At 42.7% G+C, this 15,001-nt stretch overlaps 1 protein-coding gene across 1 annotated transcript; it reads right to left on the bottom strand.

Moving 5' to 3' along the window:
* Nucleotides 1–2,198: 2,198 nt before the first annotated feature.
* Nucleotides 2,199–8,407, bottom strand: LOC120034430 (26S proteasome non-ATPase regulatory subunit 3-like). The gene is made up of 12 exons (XM_038980988.1): nucleotides 8,342–8,407; nucleotides 8,071–8,235; nucleotides 7,231–7,421; nucleotides 6,879–7,016; nucleotides 6,527–6,663; nucleotides 6,159–6,349; nucleotides 5,820–5,923; nucleotides 5,105–5,219; nucleotides 4,904–5,023; nucleotides 4,655–4,758; nucleotides 3,055–3,261; nucleotides 2,199–2,463 (listed from the first exon to the last, which is right to left on the bottom strand). The coding sequence occupies exons 2-12, from the start codon at nucleotides 8,228–8,230 to the stop codon at nucleotides 2,386–2,388; spliced, it is 1,545 nt and encodes a 514-aa protein (XP_038836916.1). The 5' UTR covers nucleotides 8,231–8,235; nucleotides 8,342–8,407; the 3' UTR covers nucleotides 2,199–2,385.
* Nucleotides 8,408–15,001: the final 6,594 nt, after the last annotated feature.

The following is a 15,001-nucleotide window of genomic DNA, read 5'->3' as shown; positions in this document are numbered from 1 at the left end:
TGTCCCAATAATCTCTCCCTCCTCCTGAAGTATGACTCATTCACTAGTCTGCAGATATTGAAAAGCACTGGATTGGTGTTGGCATGGGCATTGTTCACTTTGCTTGATGAATTTTACAGGAAGTGACTGGTACAGGACTGCATTATATGACTGGTTTATATAGTGCAGTCAAAGTATTCAGAACCCTTCTTCCACATTTTGTTACAGCCTTACTCTAATGGATTCAATTAAATGTTTCAATCTACACAAAATATCCCAGAATGACAAAGTGAACAGGTAAAACATTTCGCAATTTCTTACAAATACAAATTAAATACCTTATTTACATAAGTATTCAGACCCTTTGCTATGAGACTCGAAATTCAGCTCAGCTGCATCCTGCTTCCATTGATCATCCTTGATGTTTCTACAACTCAATTGGAGTCCACATGTGGTAAATTCAATTGATTGGACATGATTTGGAAAGGTCCCACAGATGACAATGCATGTGAGAGCAAAAACCAAGTCACGAGGTGGAAGGAATTGTCCGTAGAGCTCCGAGACAGGATTGTGTCAAGGCACAGATCTGGGGATGGGTAAAAAAAAAAAAAAAAAAAAAAAAAAAAGTCTGCAGCATTGAAGGTTCCCAAGAACACAGTGGTCTCCATTCTTTAATGGAAGAAGTTTGGAACCACCAAAACTCTTGCTGGCCGCCCAGCCAAAACTGAGCAATTGGGGGAGAAGGGCCTTGGTCAGGGAGGTAACCAAGAACCCGATGGTCACTCTGACAGAGCTCCAGAGTTCCTCTGTGGAGATAGGAGAACCTTCCAGAAGGATCATCTCTGTAGCACTCCACCAATCAGGCCTTTATGGTAGAGTGGCCAGACGGACGCCACTCCTCAGTAAAAGGTACATGACAGCCCGCTTATAGTTTGCCAGAAGGCACCTAAAGGACTCTGACCATGAGAAACAAGATTCTCTGGTCTGACGAAACCAAGATTAAACTCTTTGGCCTGAATGCCAAGCGTCACGTCTGGAGGAAACCTGGCACCATCCCTAAAGTGAAGCATGTTGGTGGCAGCATCATGCTGTGGGGATGTTTTTCAGAGGCAGGTATGGGAGACTAGTCAGGATCGAGGGAAAGATGAACGGAGCAAAGTACAGAGAGATCCTTGATGAAAACCTGCTCCAGAGCGCTCAGAACCTCAGACTGGGGCGACGGTTCACCTTCCAACAGGACAAAAACCCTAAGCACACGGGAGAAGTCTTAATGTCCTTGAGTGGCCCAGCCAGAGCCCGGACTTGACCACGATCAAACATCTCTGGAGAGACCTGAAAACAGCTGTGCAGCCGACGCTCCTCATCCAACCTGACAGATTGAGAGGATCTCCAGAGAATGTGAGAAACTCCCCAAAAACAGGTGCCAAGTTTATAGCGAAATACCCAAGAAGACTCAAGGTTGTAAGCACTGCCAAAGGCACTTGCACAAAGTACTGAGTAAAGGGTCTGAATACTTATGTAAATGTAATATTTCAGTTATTTATAATTTGGCCAAATTTTCTAAAAAACTGTTTTTGTTTTGTCATTATGGGGTATTGTGTGTAGATTGAGGGGGAAAAAAATAAGGCTAACGTAACAAAATGTGGAAAAAGTCAAGGGGTCTGAATACTTTCCGAATGCACTATTATACCAGTCATTTCTGTTAAATCCATGAAGCTAATGGAACAAAAGATATAAATTGGGATGCACCCTACGGGGCAGGAGAAAGAGGTAAATTAAGAAATCAGAGGAAGGAACAGGAGCCGTGAACAATGAGGTAGAGACAAATCTAACTAGTTGAGCTCAACATCACACAGTTCTAAAGAGGGACAACAAATTAATTGATTTCCTCAAGGTATTTTGAAATATGAGTTTCCATATCTGCATTTTAGAAAGGGCTGCTGTCAAGATATTGAATTGCATTGCGCAGCAAGAATAACAAATCAAGGAGCCAACATAATTCCTGACAGAAAAGCTTAAATACAAGCTGCTCTGTGCCAAAAGGCTCTTAGTTTGCTAGACATTCACTGTACAAATGAGTGTTCCCCAAATTATAAATTAAATTGACAAAGACTTATTATGTGCTGGCCTCAAACCCAATACAGATACACAAAATGCTTCTCCCAGCAAGTTAACAGTGACACGCAAAGTCTAAAAGTAGGGACAACGAGGACCAGTGGTAGGTTTGAATGGAAGTGTTCTTATTGTATGTTAATGCTAACATACATATATAATGTTAGAAATAGCCTTGTGCCTGCAGAGAAATAAACAAAACAACTATTACAAGAGGGAGAAGGAAGGATAGAGGGGGGAGAGAAAGGGGGAAAAAAACAATAAGGCATCCTTGCACTCGTTCCTCTCAGAGGATCATGGGAAACTGTCATCGTCATCTTCCGCCATCTCCTTGGCGAACTCCAGGTCCTGCTGCTCCCGCTCTCTGCGCTCCTGAAATGTAAATACACACACTAAAGCTGCAGTATGTAACTTTTCGGGAGACCTGACCAAATTCCCACAGAAATGTGTTATAGAGCTGTCATTCTCATTGAAAGCAAGTCTAAGCAGTATATCTGTTCTATGTGCCCTATTTCTATGCCTCCCCATTCTGAAGTTTTGTTTTTGCATCTTGAAAATTGGTTTTGTACATCAGCTTCAAACAGCTGAAAATATAATATTTTGGGTTATGGAAAATATATTTCAGTGGTTTAGATGGTACAATGAATCTCGCAAACTATTAGACTTAGCAACCAGAAAATGGTGGAGTGATTTATGCATAATGCATCTTTAAAATGATTAAGTTTGCAAATAGCTAACATTTTAGAGTGACAGTTAGCATTTAGTCTGAAATTCTAGTCCCAAATATAACATTTTACAAAACTAGTTAACACTGCCCCCTTGTGGTCATAACAGGAAAATATAGTATACTGGTAGTTCAGCAGCACAGATAAAGAACAATTTCATATTATCTCCTACAAAAGAACCCCCACGACAGTCAATTTCAGGGGCTAATACAAGGAGTAGTAAAAAGTTGGTACACACCTCTGCTGATTCTAGGTCCTTGTTGTAAGCCTTGGGTGGAAACCTCATGGCCTTGACAGACATGTTGTGTATGTCCAGGCAGAAGGAGATCCTCTGGTGGAAGGCCAGCTGGGGCTCCCTGGTACCGTAGATGTCCATGGTCTCTTTAGACTGAACATAGCCCTTCTCATGGTTGATGCTAGCTTCGATCACTCCATCACGGATAGCCTGGAAGAGAGGGATGAGGTTGGGAGAAAGAAAATCGGTAAGACTGAGGTAGTTTTCCCTTGCCACCATGTCACCTGTGGCTAAGGACAGTTGAGGACTGCATTCATATTTATCACACACAAGTGATGTGCTTTTCTATTAATGCTCTTTAGGAAATCCTTGTATGAGCTGATGTAGAGCAGGCGGTGGGGATAAATCATGAGCTTAAGGTACAATATATACACACACTGAACAAAAATAAAACGGTCCCATGTTTCATAAGCACAAAAAGCTTTTTTCACTCAAATTTGTTTACATCCCTGTTATTGAGCATTTCTCCTTTGTCCATACACCTGACAGGTGAGGCATTATCAAGAAGCTGATTAAACAGCATGATCATTGCACAGGTGCACAAAGCCACGTCTCAAGTTAAGGGAGTGTGCAATTGGCATGCTGACTACAATTTTTTTTTAGACAATTTGGCAGTAAGTCCAACCGGCCGCACAACTGCAGACCACATGTAACCACACCAGCCCAGGACCTCCACATTCGGCTTCTTCACCTACTCAATCATCTGAGACCAGCCACCTGGACAGCTGATGAAACTGTGGGTTTGCACAACCGAAGAATCTCTACACAAAATGTCTCAGGGAAGCTCATCTGCATGCTCGGCATCCTCACCAGGGCCTTGACCTGACTGCAGATCAGCATCCTAACAGACTTCAGTGGATAATTGCTCACCTTCCATGGCCACTGGCACGCTGGAGAAGTGTGGTCTTAACGGATGAATCCAGGTTTCAACTGTAGCGGTTAGATGGCGTGTATGGAGTCATGTGGGCGAGCGGTTTGCTGATGTCAACGTTGTGAACAGAGTGCCCCATGGTGGCGGTGGGGTTATGGGCAGGCATAAGCTATGGACAACGAACACAATTGTATTTTATCGATGGCAATTTGAATGCGCAGAGATACCGTGACGAGATCCTGAGGCCCATTGTCGTGCCATTCATGCGCCACCATCACCTCATGTTTCAGCATGACAATGCCATGTCGCAAGAATCTGTACACAATTCCTGGAAGTTGAAAATGTCCCAGTTCTTCCTTGGGCTTCATAGTCAGACATGTCACCCATTGAGCATGTTTGGGATGCTGTGGATCGCCATGTATGACAGCGTGTTCCTGTTCCCGCCAAGATCCAGCAACTTCGCACAGCCATTGAAGAGGAGTGGGACAACATTCCACAATCAACAGCCCGATCAACTCTATGTGAAGGAGATCTGTCGCGCTGCATGAGGCAAATGGTGGTCACACCAGATACTGACTGGTTTTGTGATCCATGCCCCTAGACCATATTGACTCCAATCTGGGCTCGGATCGCGGTCCACCAATTGAGTATGGCTGTAGTAGATCATGTTACCTTGGCCACTATGAACTCAGCATCCTCTGGACTGTCCAGCTGCAGCTTCTGAGCGATGTCTGCCAGGGATATACGAGAGTAGGACAGGCTGATCATACGCACACCTACAGGGAGAGAAGGGGTTAAATATCAACAAGTCAGTCAGGTACTAAAAATGAAGAACCATGACCAAAAACTGTTTAAAAGAAGAGGAAGCCATCTGAGAATGTGGAAGAACAGCCCGAAGTGAAAGGCCTGCTGGTCACTGACCCGTCTTGATGACATTGTGTCGCAGGCGGATGATCAAGGTGTAGGTGCCGTCTGCCTGGAACTTCTCTCCAAACTGATCCAGGGCCTGGTTGAACTTGGCCAGGTTACCCGTCCTGACAGCTGTGTGGGAACAGAGACCAGGGTTCACATCTTACTCATGCTTAAGACTCATTCTCATGACCCAGCTTGCCGGCAATTTACCCTGGGTGAGCAGGAAGTAGGGTGCTAGTGATCTCTTCAGGGGAGCCTGGCGGAACTGCAGCCTGTCTGGTATCTCCCCAAGTAACAGCTCCACCACAATCAGCAACTTGTGAACCTGATAGGGAGAGGGAGAAGATGTGAACAACCTGACCTTTGTGGCATACAGTGGGCTATTTTATTTGTTAAGCACTTCGAAATGCATCCCCTGAATTATTGAAATAGCATTAGCATGTGGGTCTTGGCAGATGAGATGTAGTCATTGTGCGCGTCTCAGTTGTTTGTTTGTGTGTGCAGGTTCGTGTATGAAGTGGAGAGAAAAAAAAAATACATTTAAAACTAAATATTAATATTTTTTAAATGAAATGCATCATCCCCTGTAAGAAATGTGCTGTACAAATAAAGTTTGATTGACAATATGTTGTCAGGCAACACACTACGGGAAATTTGAGTGACAACTTTGAAACCTTAACAATAGTTTCTCCTTTTTAATAAGGTAGCCTAGTGGTTAAGAGCATTGGGCCAGTAACCAAAAGTTTGCTGGTTCAAATCCCTGTGACGACTAGGTGATAAATCTCCCGATGTGCCCTTGAGCAAGGTTCTTAACCCTAATTGCGCCATTAAGTTGCTCTGGATAAGAGTGTCTGCTAAAAGACTAACATGTAAAGTGTGTGTGCAAAATGTAATAATTGCACAACTGCATGCTGGGTGTACTAACTGTCTGTTTGAAGCCCACAGCTGTGTGTTGGGGGGCCTTCCTCAGGGCGTTGGTCAGGGTCCTCCTAGCCTCTGTGTACTCCAGCTGGATGGCCTTGATACGACCTGGAGGGTTGAAGGAGAGAATGATCAGAGTGGAAAAGCAGCAAACTAAGCCACAACTACAAATTCTTTCATATTCTGAGGCCTGATAAACATAATTCAATTGAATGTGATTAAACTAAACTAAACAACAACTTCTGATGTCTTCAACTAGTAAAATGTATACTGTTTTATCCCGGGTGACACCTTATGTCAACAGAAATTGATATGCTTAGGGCTCCTTCCCAATCCCTCTCACCTGTGTAGTAGAGGTAGCGGGCCCACTCGTTGTTGTTGGCCAGCTCAGGGAAGACTGACTTGGACACCAGCTTCTCAGCCTGGTCGTACAGGTTGTACTGCAGGTAGTTCCTCAGCAGCAGGTTGAGAAGTGTGGCCTGGCCGTCGGCGTCGTGCCGCAAGGTGGCCGTCCTCAGGCGCGTGTGCAGGAAACTGAGAGAGAAGGGTTTTTAGTTTAAAATCGATCGAAGGCATTACATATTGACTTGCATAGGTTTAAACTGGCCTACTGCCTTTTGAAACAACCTCTATCTTTCCCGACCGTCATCCTCGCCATGGGTTTAAGTCAGAAAAAACAAAAACAGTCACTGAAAGTGTTGGTGGGCTTACCTACGCACAGTGTCCAGCTGGTTGAGGAACTCGTAGACGCGGGAGTGGTAGTAGTAACACTTAGCAGCCACCAGGTCCAGAGCACGCCGGTTCTGAGGTCCGATCTTCTGCAAGAGCTCATCTGACACCTTCTGGGCCTACAGAGAGAAAAGTGAGAAGCTAACAACCAAGACAGGCAGTCGGGAATTAACCCAGACATAATTTCTTTCTAAGGACCACCGTGTGGTGACCATTATATATACCAAAGGGAATTCAGAGCTCAATACAACATAAATATGTACTGTGCATGCATGAGAGCGAGAGACAGAGGCATGAGAGAGAGAGAGAGTGTGTGTGAACTCAGTCAGCCCACCTCTGTGTAGCGTTTGTTGTTGGTGAGATAAACCAGCAGGAGCAGCTGCAGGTAGGCCTCCGCCTCAGGGATCAGGGGGGTGGCAGCTGCCTTCCCTATACGGGGCCTGAACTGGACATCTCCCTCGGTGTCCATGGGCTGGATGGATGCAATAGATGGAGGGGAGAGGGTGTGGGTAGAGGAGGGAAAAGGAAAGACAGAAGCGTACAGAAAGGGACCAAATGAGTCAAGTGGGCAAAGGAGACAGAGATAAAGGCAATGAGTAATAGTTCATAGTCAAGGTTTCTCAGCAATAGAAGTTGTAATAGTAGTACCAGTCTTTTCTATCTGATACAATCTGCACTCATCATACCTCCTCTAGGAAGCTGAGTAGGAACTCTTTGCCAGCGGCGTTGGAGGTGTAGAAGCCAGACACAGCCTTGTGTAGCACGTTGGGGTTGAGGCGGCGGCTGGTGGAGGGCAGGGCGCGCAGGGCCCTCAGCACAAAGCGAGGCTCCTTGCCCGACACAGCCTTCTCTATCTGCTTCACATGCTCCTTGATGTCTGCAACGGGAGAGGTGGGAGTAAGGTCATAAGGAGAGACTTATGGAAGAGTGATAAAAAAAAACGATCTGACAGCTAATGTCAGTTCTTTCACTCAATTCAAAACTGAAAAGATTTGTAAATACAATGACCTGGCAAGCTAGGTAGCTACAATTGGATACACAATAATATAAAAGTACTGCTTTGACAGGTTACGGCAGTAAAGTGATTTCCAACTGACACGCATTGAAGTTAACATTGCAAACTGATTAACTAGCTAGCTAGCTATGACTAGGGGATTTCGTTGTTAGGCACCCAGATAGCTAGCTAGCTAACGTTAGCTACCTAGCTAGTTACTAATACAGCGAGTGAATAAAGTCAGACCAGAGTTAACGCAGTTAGTCAGAACATATAGTAAAAGGCTAACTAGGTCAGCTAATTACATTCTCTCACGATAGCTACATTTCAACAAGTATTGCCAATTAAAACTGGCAAATTAGCTAGCTAGTTACATTGACTAACAACAGCTTGCTAACTAACATTCCATACAGTAACGTTAGCTAGGTAGCAAAAACCCGAAGCAGTTGCAATATTCCGTATCTGACATTGAGTTTGAATATATCCTTTTCAGTATTTGTGTTAAACCGCAGCTAACCATCTAGCTAGCTACCTTCAAGTGTGAGGGTATCAAGTTCCTTGGGTTTCTTTTCTGCAGTAGCAGAGTCCTCCTCCGGCATCTCCACATCCTGCGGCTCGGGGCCCGCATCCTTCTGTTTCTCAGCCTTGGAGTCCTTGGTTTTCTCGCGTCTCTTGGCTGCTGTCTCTTTCATACTGTCTGAAATGAAATGCAAGTAAAAAAACAACTTACCTATCAATAAGCCATGTAAAAAATAAACCACGTAGAAGTCACAGTTAGTTATTTGACTCCATTCAACACTCACATTTTTCTCGTTGGCAGAATGACTGGCAACTATTGTGAGACGCAAAGGATTATGGAGACATACCATACTAGTTGATGATGATAATATCGAGCAGTCAAAAGTAATAGATAGCTGAATAAAGTGATCATTTTCACTGTAACGCTACTTTTAGTACGAATTGTTGCTTGATGTAGATATAAAACAGGGTGATCTGGTAATAATAATACTTTTCTTAATCCAATTTAAAGAGATATTGAATTTGTTTAGGGCTCCACTCATCTTCCTTAATAATCCAACCATTTATGTCGAGTTTTGATCAAATAAAATATGTATTGTAGGCCTATAGTGCTTTGACAGAGTTGTAGCCTATGTTGTCATTTATATGACGTCCATTTCTCGCATTGACACATATATACTGAACAAAAACATAAACGCAACAATTTCAAATATTTTACAAAGTTACGGTTCATAGAAGGAAATCAGTCAATTGAAATAAATGCATTAGGCTCTAATCTATGGATTTCAAGATTGGGCAAGGGCACAGCCATGGGTGGGCCTGTGAAGGCATAGGCCCACCCACTTGGGAGCCAGGTCCACCCACTGGGGAGCCAGGCCCAGCCAATCAGAATGATTATTTCTCCCCACAAAAGGGCTTTATTACAGACAGAAATACCCCTCAGCACCAGAGAGAAATAAGCATTTTGTGTGTATGGAATATTTCCGGTATCTTTTATTTCAGCTCATGAAAAATGGGACCAACATGTTGCATTTATATTTTAGCTCAGTATACATCCTTAGTGGGATAATTTACTTTGTGAGCCAATCCACTTACAACGTTTATGACCATTGAAAACGCTTAGGCGCACACATACAGTAATTACACTGATTGCAATTTCAACATTATTTATTTGATCATCTGAGCACTATGATGATCCCACTGCAAATTCCATGCATGCCACAGAGATCTACTGTAAAGATATCAAAACCAAAGGCAAGAGATGTGTCATAAAGTTATATAAATCACAACTCCCTTGACAGTCTTGAAAGAGAAAAGGGAAAGGATAGATCAGGGATTGTTTGCACAAGGGGGTAAACATGAATGAGCCGTTACCATGGAAATGGCAAAAGTGCTGGCATGCCAACAGAGTGATGAGAGACACATTAAAGGCTGGGAGGATGGTGGGGGAGGTAGCGGAGGGGGATGCAGTGATCCCGTCCCATGCTGTGCCATCTCCTGCCACCATGGGGCTCTCTCTCTCTCCAATAAGAAGGGGACATGCGATCTCCCACAGACGGTCAACAAACCAAAGCCAGTTCCACCCACACGAGCCCAGAGTGGCATACGGGACAACATGAATGCTGTGGGTGGTGTATGTGAAGTATGTGTGTGTGTACCTAAACGGACTGCAGAAGGCGAGACCCACTACCTGTTCAATCATATGAGCATATCTCACTTATGGACTCTGCATTCTTGAATTGTTGGCATTGTTTTCCCTCGCATGTCTTTCGGACGGTCTTTCATAATTTGACCATTTGATAATAATTGTGAACCCTTGTAACGAATAACCATATATGTGCATTTGGAAAATTCAGATTATATTAAATATTTGTATTGGGAATGTGTATACAACATCAAGTGTCATTATTGAAAGATAATGTCATCACACTTTTCAGTTTCAATTATATTTGCTAGTTTGATTGAATTATTTTTTCCATACTTTTAATAATGATTCATGAAGTCTCCTTTTTTTCAAAACACACATTGTTTTTGTCTGTACAATTAATGAGCTGCCTTCTCCTCTAATAACACTGGAAAAAAATGTAACACCACATGTAAAGTGTTGGTCCCATGAGCTCAAATATATTATATTATGTGGATATATTGAAGCAATATCTCAAGACATCAGTCAGGAAGTTAAAGCTTGGTCGCAAATGGGTCTTCCAAATAGACAAAGCATACTTCATAAAGTTGTGGCAAAATGGCTTAAGGACAACAAAGTCAAGGTATTGGAGTGGCCATCACAAAGCCCTGACCTCAATCCCATAGAAAAATTGTGGGCAGAACTGAAAAAGCGTGTGCGAGCAAGGAGGCCTACAAACCTGACTCGGTTACACCAGCTCTGTCAGGAGGAATGGGCCAAAATTCACCCAACTTATTGTGGGAAGCTTGTGGAAGGCTACCCGAAACATTTGACCCAAGTTAAACAATTTAAAGGCAATGCTACCAAATACTAATTGAGTGTATGTAAACTTCTGACCCACTGGGAATGTGATGAAAGAAATCAAAGCTGAAATAAATCATTCTCTCTACTATTATTCTCTCTACTACATTTCACATTCTTAAAATAAATTGGTGATCCTAACTGACCTAAGACAGGGAATTTTTACTACGAATAAATATATATTGGAAAATTATGGAGAAAAAAAACATTTGTAGACTAGGACTATGAGAGTCATTTTTGGTGACTTTTCAAAGGACCTTCTACTCCAAAATTAATGAAAATAAAATGATATTGACACCATCTAAAACAGAGAGCGCTTACTCTTTTACCAATGTTATGTTACATCAGTTGGGCTAAAAATGGTAAAGCTTATTGCTAATAGCACACCTGCCTGATAATATGGACCATGTATCGGCTCTGGTAAAAGAGTAAGCGCTCTCTGTTTTAGATGGTGTCAATATCATTTTATTTTCATTAATTTTGGAGTAGAAGGTCCTTTGAAAAGTCACCAAAAATGACTCTCATAGTCCTAGTCTACAAATGTATTTTTTCTCCATAATTTTCCAATATTTACCACCTAAACCCTAATCTTTGAGAACTAACAATCACCTAAATAAAAGCTAGACAGTCAGGGAAAACAATTAATTTAGCAGTATTCATTTTGTTATTATGTTTGAGCAAAATAACACGTCATTAGCCATGGCAAGATGCATAGAATTGCTGGAAATTAGCTTTAAAACGGCAAAACTTTCTCAGCTGAATGGATGCATTTGTAGAAATGTAGGAAATTGGCTTAAAAATGTTAAACATTTCTCTACACCACCAAGATAAGGGCCTCTAAAATGTTTTCTAAAATTCAGCTGCATGCCACCACCTAAGCCCTTTTTTGATCCAAAATCCCCCCTGAAAATACGTGTGTTGGGGTTACCGTAGGGAGAGACGTCAGACATCGCCGCGTAGACCCCGACAACAGGGCTCACGTTGGTGCTCCTGAGGTGGCGGTGCATTTTGTCAATTTGGTGGCTCTCCTACCCTCTTTGGTTCTCATCTTGAGTAAGAGCCAAGGGGTGTCTCTGTCTTGACATCCAGCCGCAGACTAACGAGGAGTGAGTTAGGCTTGGGCGGTATCCAGTGGTGTAAAGTACTTAAGTAAAAATACTTTAAAGTACTACTTAAGTAGTTTTTGGGGGTATTTGTACTTCACTATTTATATTTTTGACTACTTTTATTTTTACTTTACTACATTCCTGAAGAAAATGTTATACTTCATACTCTATACATTTCCCTGACATCCAAAAGTACTCGTTACATTTTGAACGCTTAGCAGAACAGGGAAATGGTCCAACTCACGCACTTATCAAGAGAACATCCCTGGTCATCCCTTCTATATCTGATCTGGAGGACTCACTAAGCACACATGCTTTGTTTGTAAATAATGTCTGAGTGTTGGAGTGTGCCCCTGACTATCCGCAAAAAATATATATAAAAAATGGTGCTGTATGGTTTGCTTACAGTTTTTCCCAATTGTTTACACACTAAAACTGACCCATGAGGCACAATGACCCAAACCTGTAACTCATTTAGCAGAACCACGCAGCAAATCTGCAGTACTACTGGCACATGTTTTGCTTTACACACAAATTGCAATTTTCTAACAAACATTTAGCAAAACACAACACACAATTCTCTACATTTGGCATAACCTTCACAACTAAAATATATTGTGTGCAAATTAAAAGCAATACTGTTTAACAAGCAAAGCTCAATTACCAATTGATCACTTTCACACTTCACATGTGCAAACACTAATTGCATAAATGTTCACTTTGCAATCAGACCTTTAGTATGGATAAAAAGACCAAATCAAATCAAATGTATTTATATAGCCCTTCTTACATCAGCTGATATATTAAAGTGCTGTACAGTAACCCAGCCTAAAACCCCAAACAGCAAGCAATGCAGGTGTAGAAGCACGGTGGCTAGGAAAAACTCCCTAGAAAGGCCAAAACCTAGGAAGAAACCTAGAGAGGAACCAGGCTATGAGGCCAGTCCTCTTCTGGCTGTGCCGGGTGGAGATTATAACAGAAAATGGCCAGCATGGTCAAATAATAGTAATCACAGTGAACAGGTCAGGGTTCCATAGCCGCAGGCAGAACAGTTGAAACTGGAGCAGCAGCACGGCCAGGTGGACAACAAGGAGTCATCATGCCAGGTAGTCCTGAGGCATGGTCCTAGACCACAGGTGAGTACTCCTGTGTTTGGAGAACAATGGAAGCAGACTTAGCAGGGAGAGTTGGAATTAGAATTGGAGGTAGAGGTAGAGGTGGAGGTGGAGGTGGAGGTGGAGATGAAGGAAGACCAAGAACAAGGAGAGTAATCTCTGATGAAATTCGGCGACTGTGGTGGACCATGTGGTCAAACATGGTTTGACCTTGAGAGAGGCTGGGCAGAGAGTGCTGCCCAATCTGAGCCGCTTCACCGTAGCATCCATCATCCAGACGTTCCACAATGAGAATAGGTTTGTACTGCAGACGATGGACCTATCTACTACTTTTACTACTTGACAGTAGTACAACATAAAGCACAGTAAAGACTGTAGGTTCCAATACATACTGTAAGGGAAACAAAGTCAATGTTTCATGTATTACTGTATGTATGAAATAGGGAGCTATACTTCTTTGTACATGTTTATCTTGTATACTGTATTACTGTAGTGTTTATTGTACTGCATGCTAGCTTGTTTTTGTAGAACTGAAAGACAACCCCCACGTGGTGGTAGAACGCGTCTATTTACAGACATACAGGAGGCTGCCATTGTGCAAATGGTAGGTGAAAATAATGCCATGAGACTGAAATCCAACAACAGATGATTGAAAACCCTGCCATCTTCCATAACATCAGAGTGAGCTTGTCGACCATTGTCCGCATCCTTAAGAAACACCATCTCCGGATGAAACAGATCTAGAGAGTCCCATTTGAAAGGAATAAACGGTACGATGTGAATGATAAACGGTACGAAGTGAAGGATAAACGGTCCGAATATGTGCAAGTAAGTAATGTACTAGTATTACACTCTTGAAACAGAGACTCACTGATGTTGCCAGTGATCTTTACTATACAGCAATTATTGTATTTACTGTCATTTCAGAGAATATTGGAATTGAATGCCAGTCCCATCCCCCCGGAACTCATATTCACAGATGAGGCTGAATTCAATTTAGCGAAGACGAGGAGAAGAGGAAGGAACATCATTGGTCAATGCGCCATTTTTTTTCACCTTTATTTAACCAGGTAGGCCAGCTGAGAACAAGTAATAATTTACAACTGCGACCTTGCCATGTCACGCCCTGACAATAGCCCTTTTTATTCTCTATTTTGGTTAGGTCGGGGTGTGACAAGGGGGGGTGTTTCTATCTAGGTGTTTTGTTTTCTATGTTGGCCTGGTATGGTTCCCAATCAGAGGCAGCTGTTTATCATTGTCTCTGATTGGGGATCATATTTAGGTAGCCTTTTCCCACTGGGTTTTTGTGGGATCTTGTTTTTTGGTTAGTTGCCTGTGAGCACGCCATTAGCTTCACGTTTTGTTTGTGCTCTATTGTTTTTTTGTGCCGGTTCACTAAATAAATATGTTGAACCCATACCACGCTGCACTTTGGTCCGACAATCCTTACAACGACGTTCGTGACAGGCCAAGATAAAGCAAAGCAGTGCGACACAAACAACAACACAGAGTTACACATGGAATAAACAAACATACAGTCAATAACACAATAGAAAAAGTCTATATACAGTGTGTACAAATGAGGTAGGATATGGGAGGTAAGGCAATAAATAGGCCATAGTGGCGAAATAAATTACAATATAGCAATTAAACACTGGAGTGATAGATGTGCAGAAGATGAGTGTGCAAGTAGAGATACTGGGGTGCAAAGGAGCTAAATAAATAAAATTAACAACAGTATGGGAATCAGGTAGTTGGATGGAATATTTACAGATGGGCTATGTACAAGTGCAATGATCTGTGAGCTGCTCTGACAGCTGGTGCTTAAAGTTAGTGAGGGAGATATGAATCTCCATCTTCAGTGATTTTTGCAGTTCATTCCAGTCATTGGCAGCAGAGAACTGGAAGGAAAGGCGGCCAAAGCAGGAATTGGCTTTGGGGGTGACCAGTGAAATATACCTGCTGGAGCGCGTGCTACGAGTGGGTGCTGCTATGGTGACTGAGATAGCTGAGATATGGCAGGGCTTTACCTAGCAAAGACATATAGATGACCTGGAGCCAGTGGGTTTGGAGATGAATATGAAGCGAGGGCAAGCCAATGAGAGCATACAGGTCGCAGTGGTGGGTAGTATATGAGGCTTTGGTGACAAAACGGATGGCACTGTGATAGACTGCATCCAATTTGCTGAGTAGAGTGTTGAAGGCTATTTTGTAAATGACGTTGCCGAAGTCGAGGAT

This window comes from Salvelinus namaycush, chromosome 41 (genome assembly GCF_016432855.1).
Source record: "Salvelinus namaycush isolate Seneca chromosome 41, SaNama_1.0, whole genome shotgun sequence".
Taxonomy (NCBI): Eukaryota; Metazoa; Chordata; class Actinopteri; order Salmoniformes; family Salmonidae; genus Salvelinus; species Salvelinus namaycush.
Note: the sequence above shows the minus strand (reverse complement) of the source record. Positions and strands in the feature narration are given on the sequence as shown.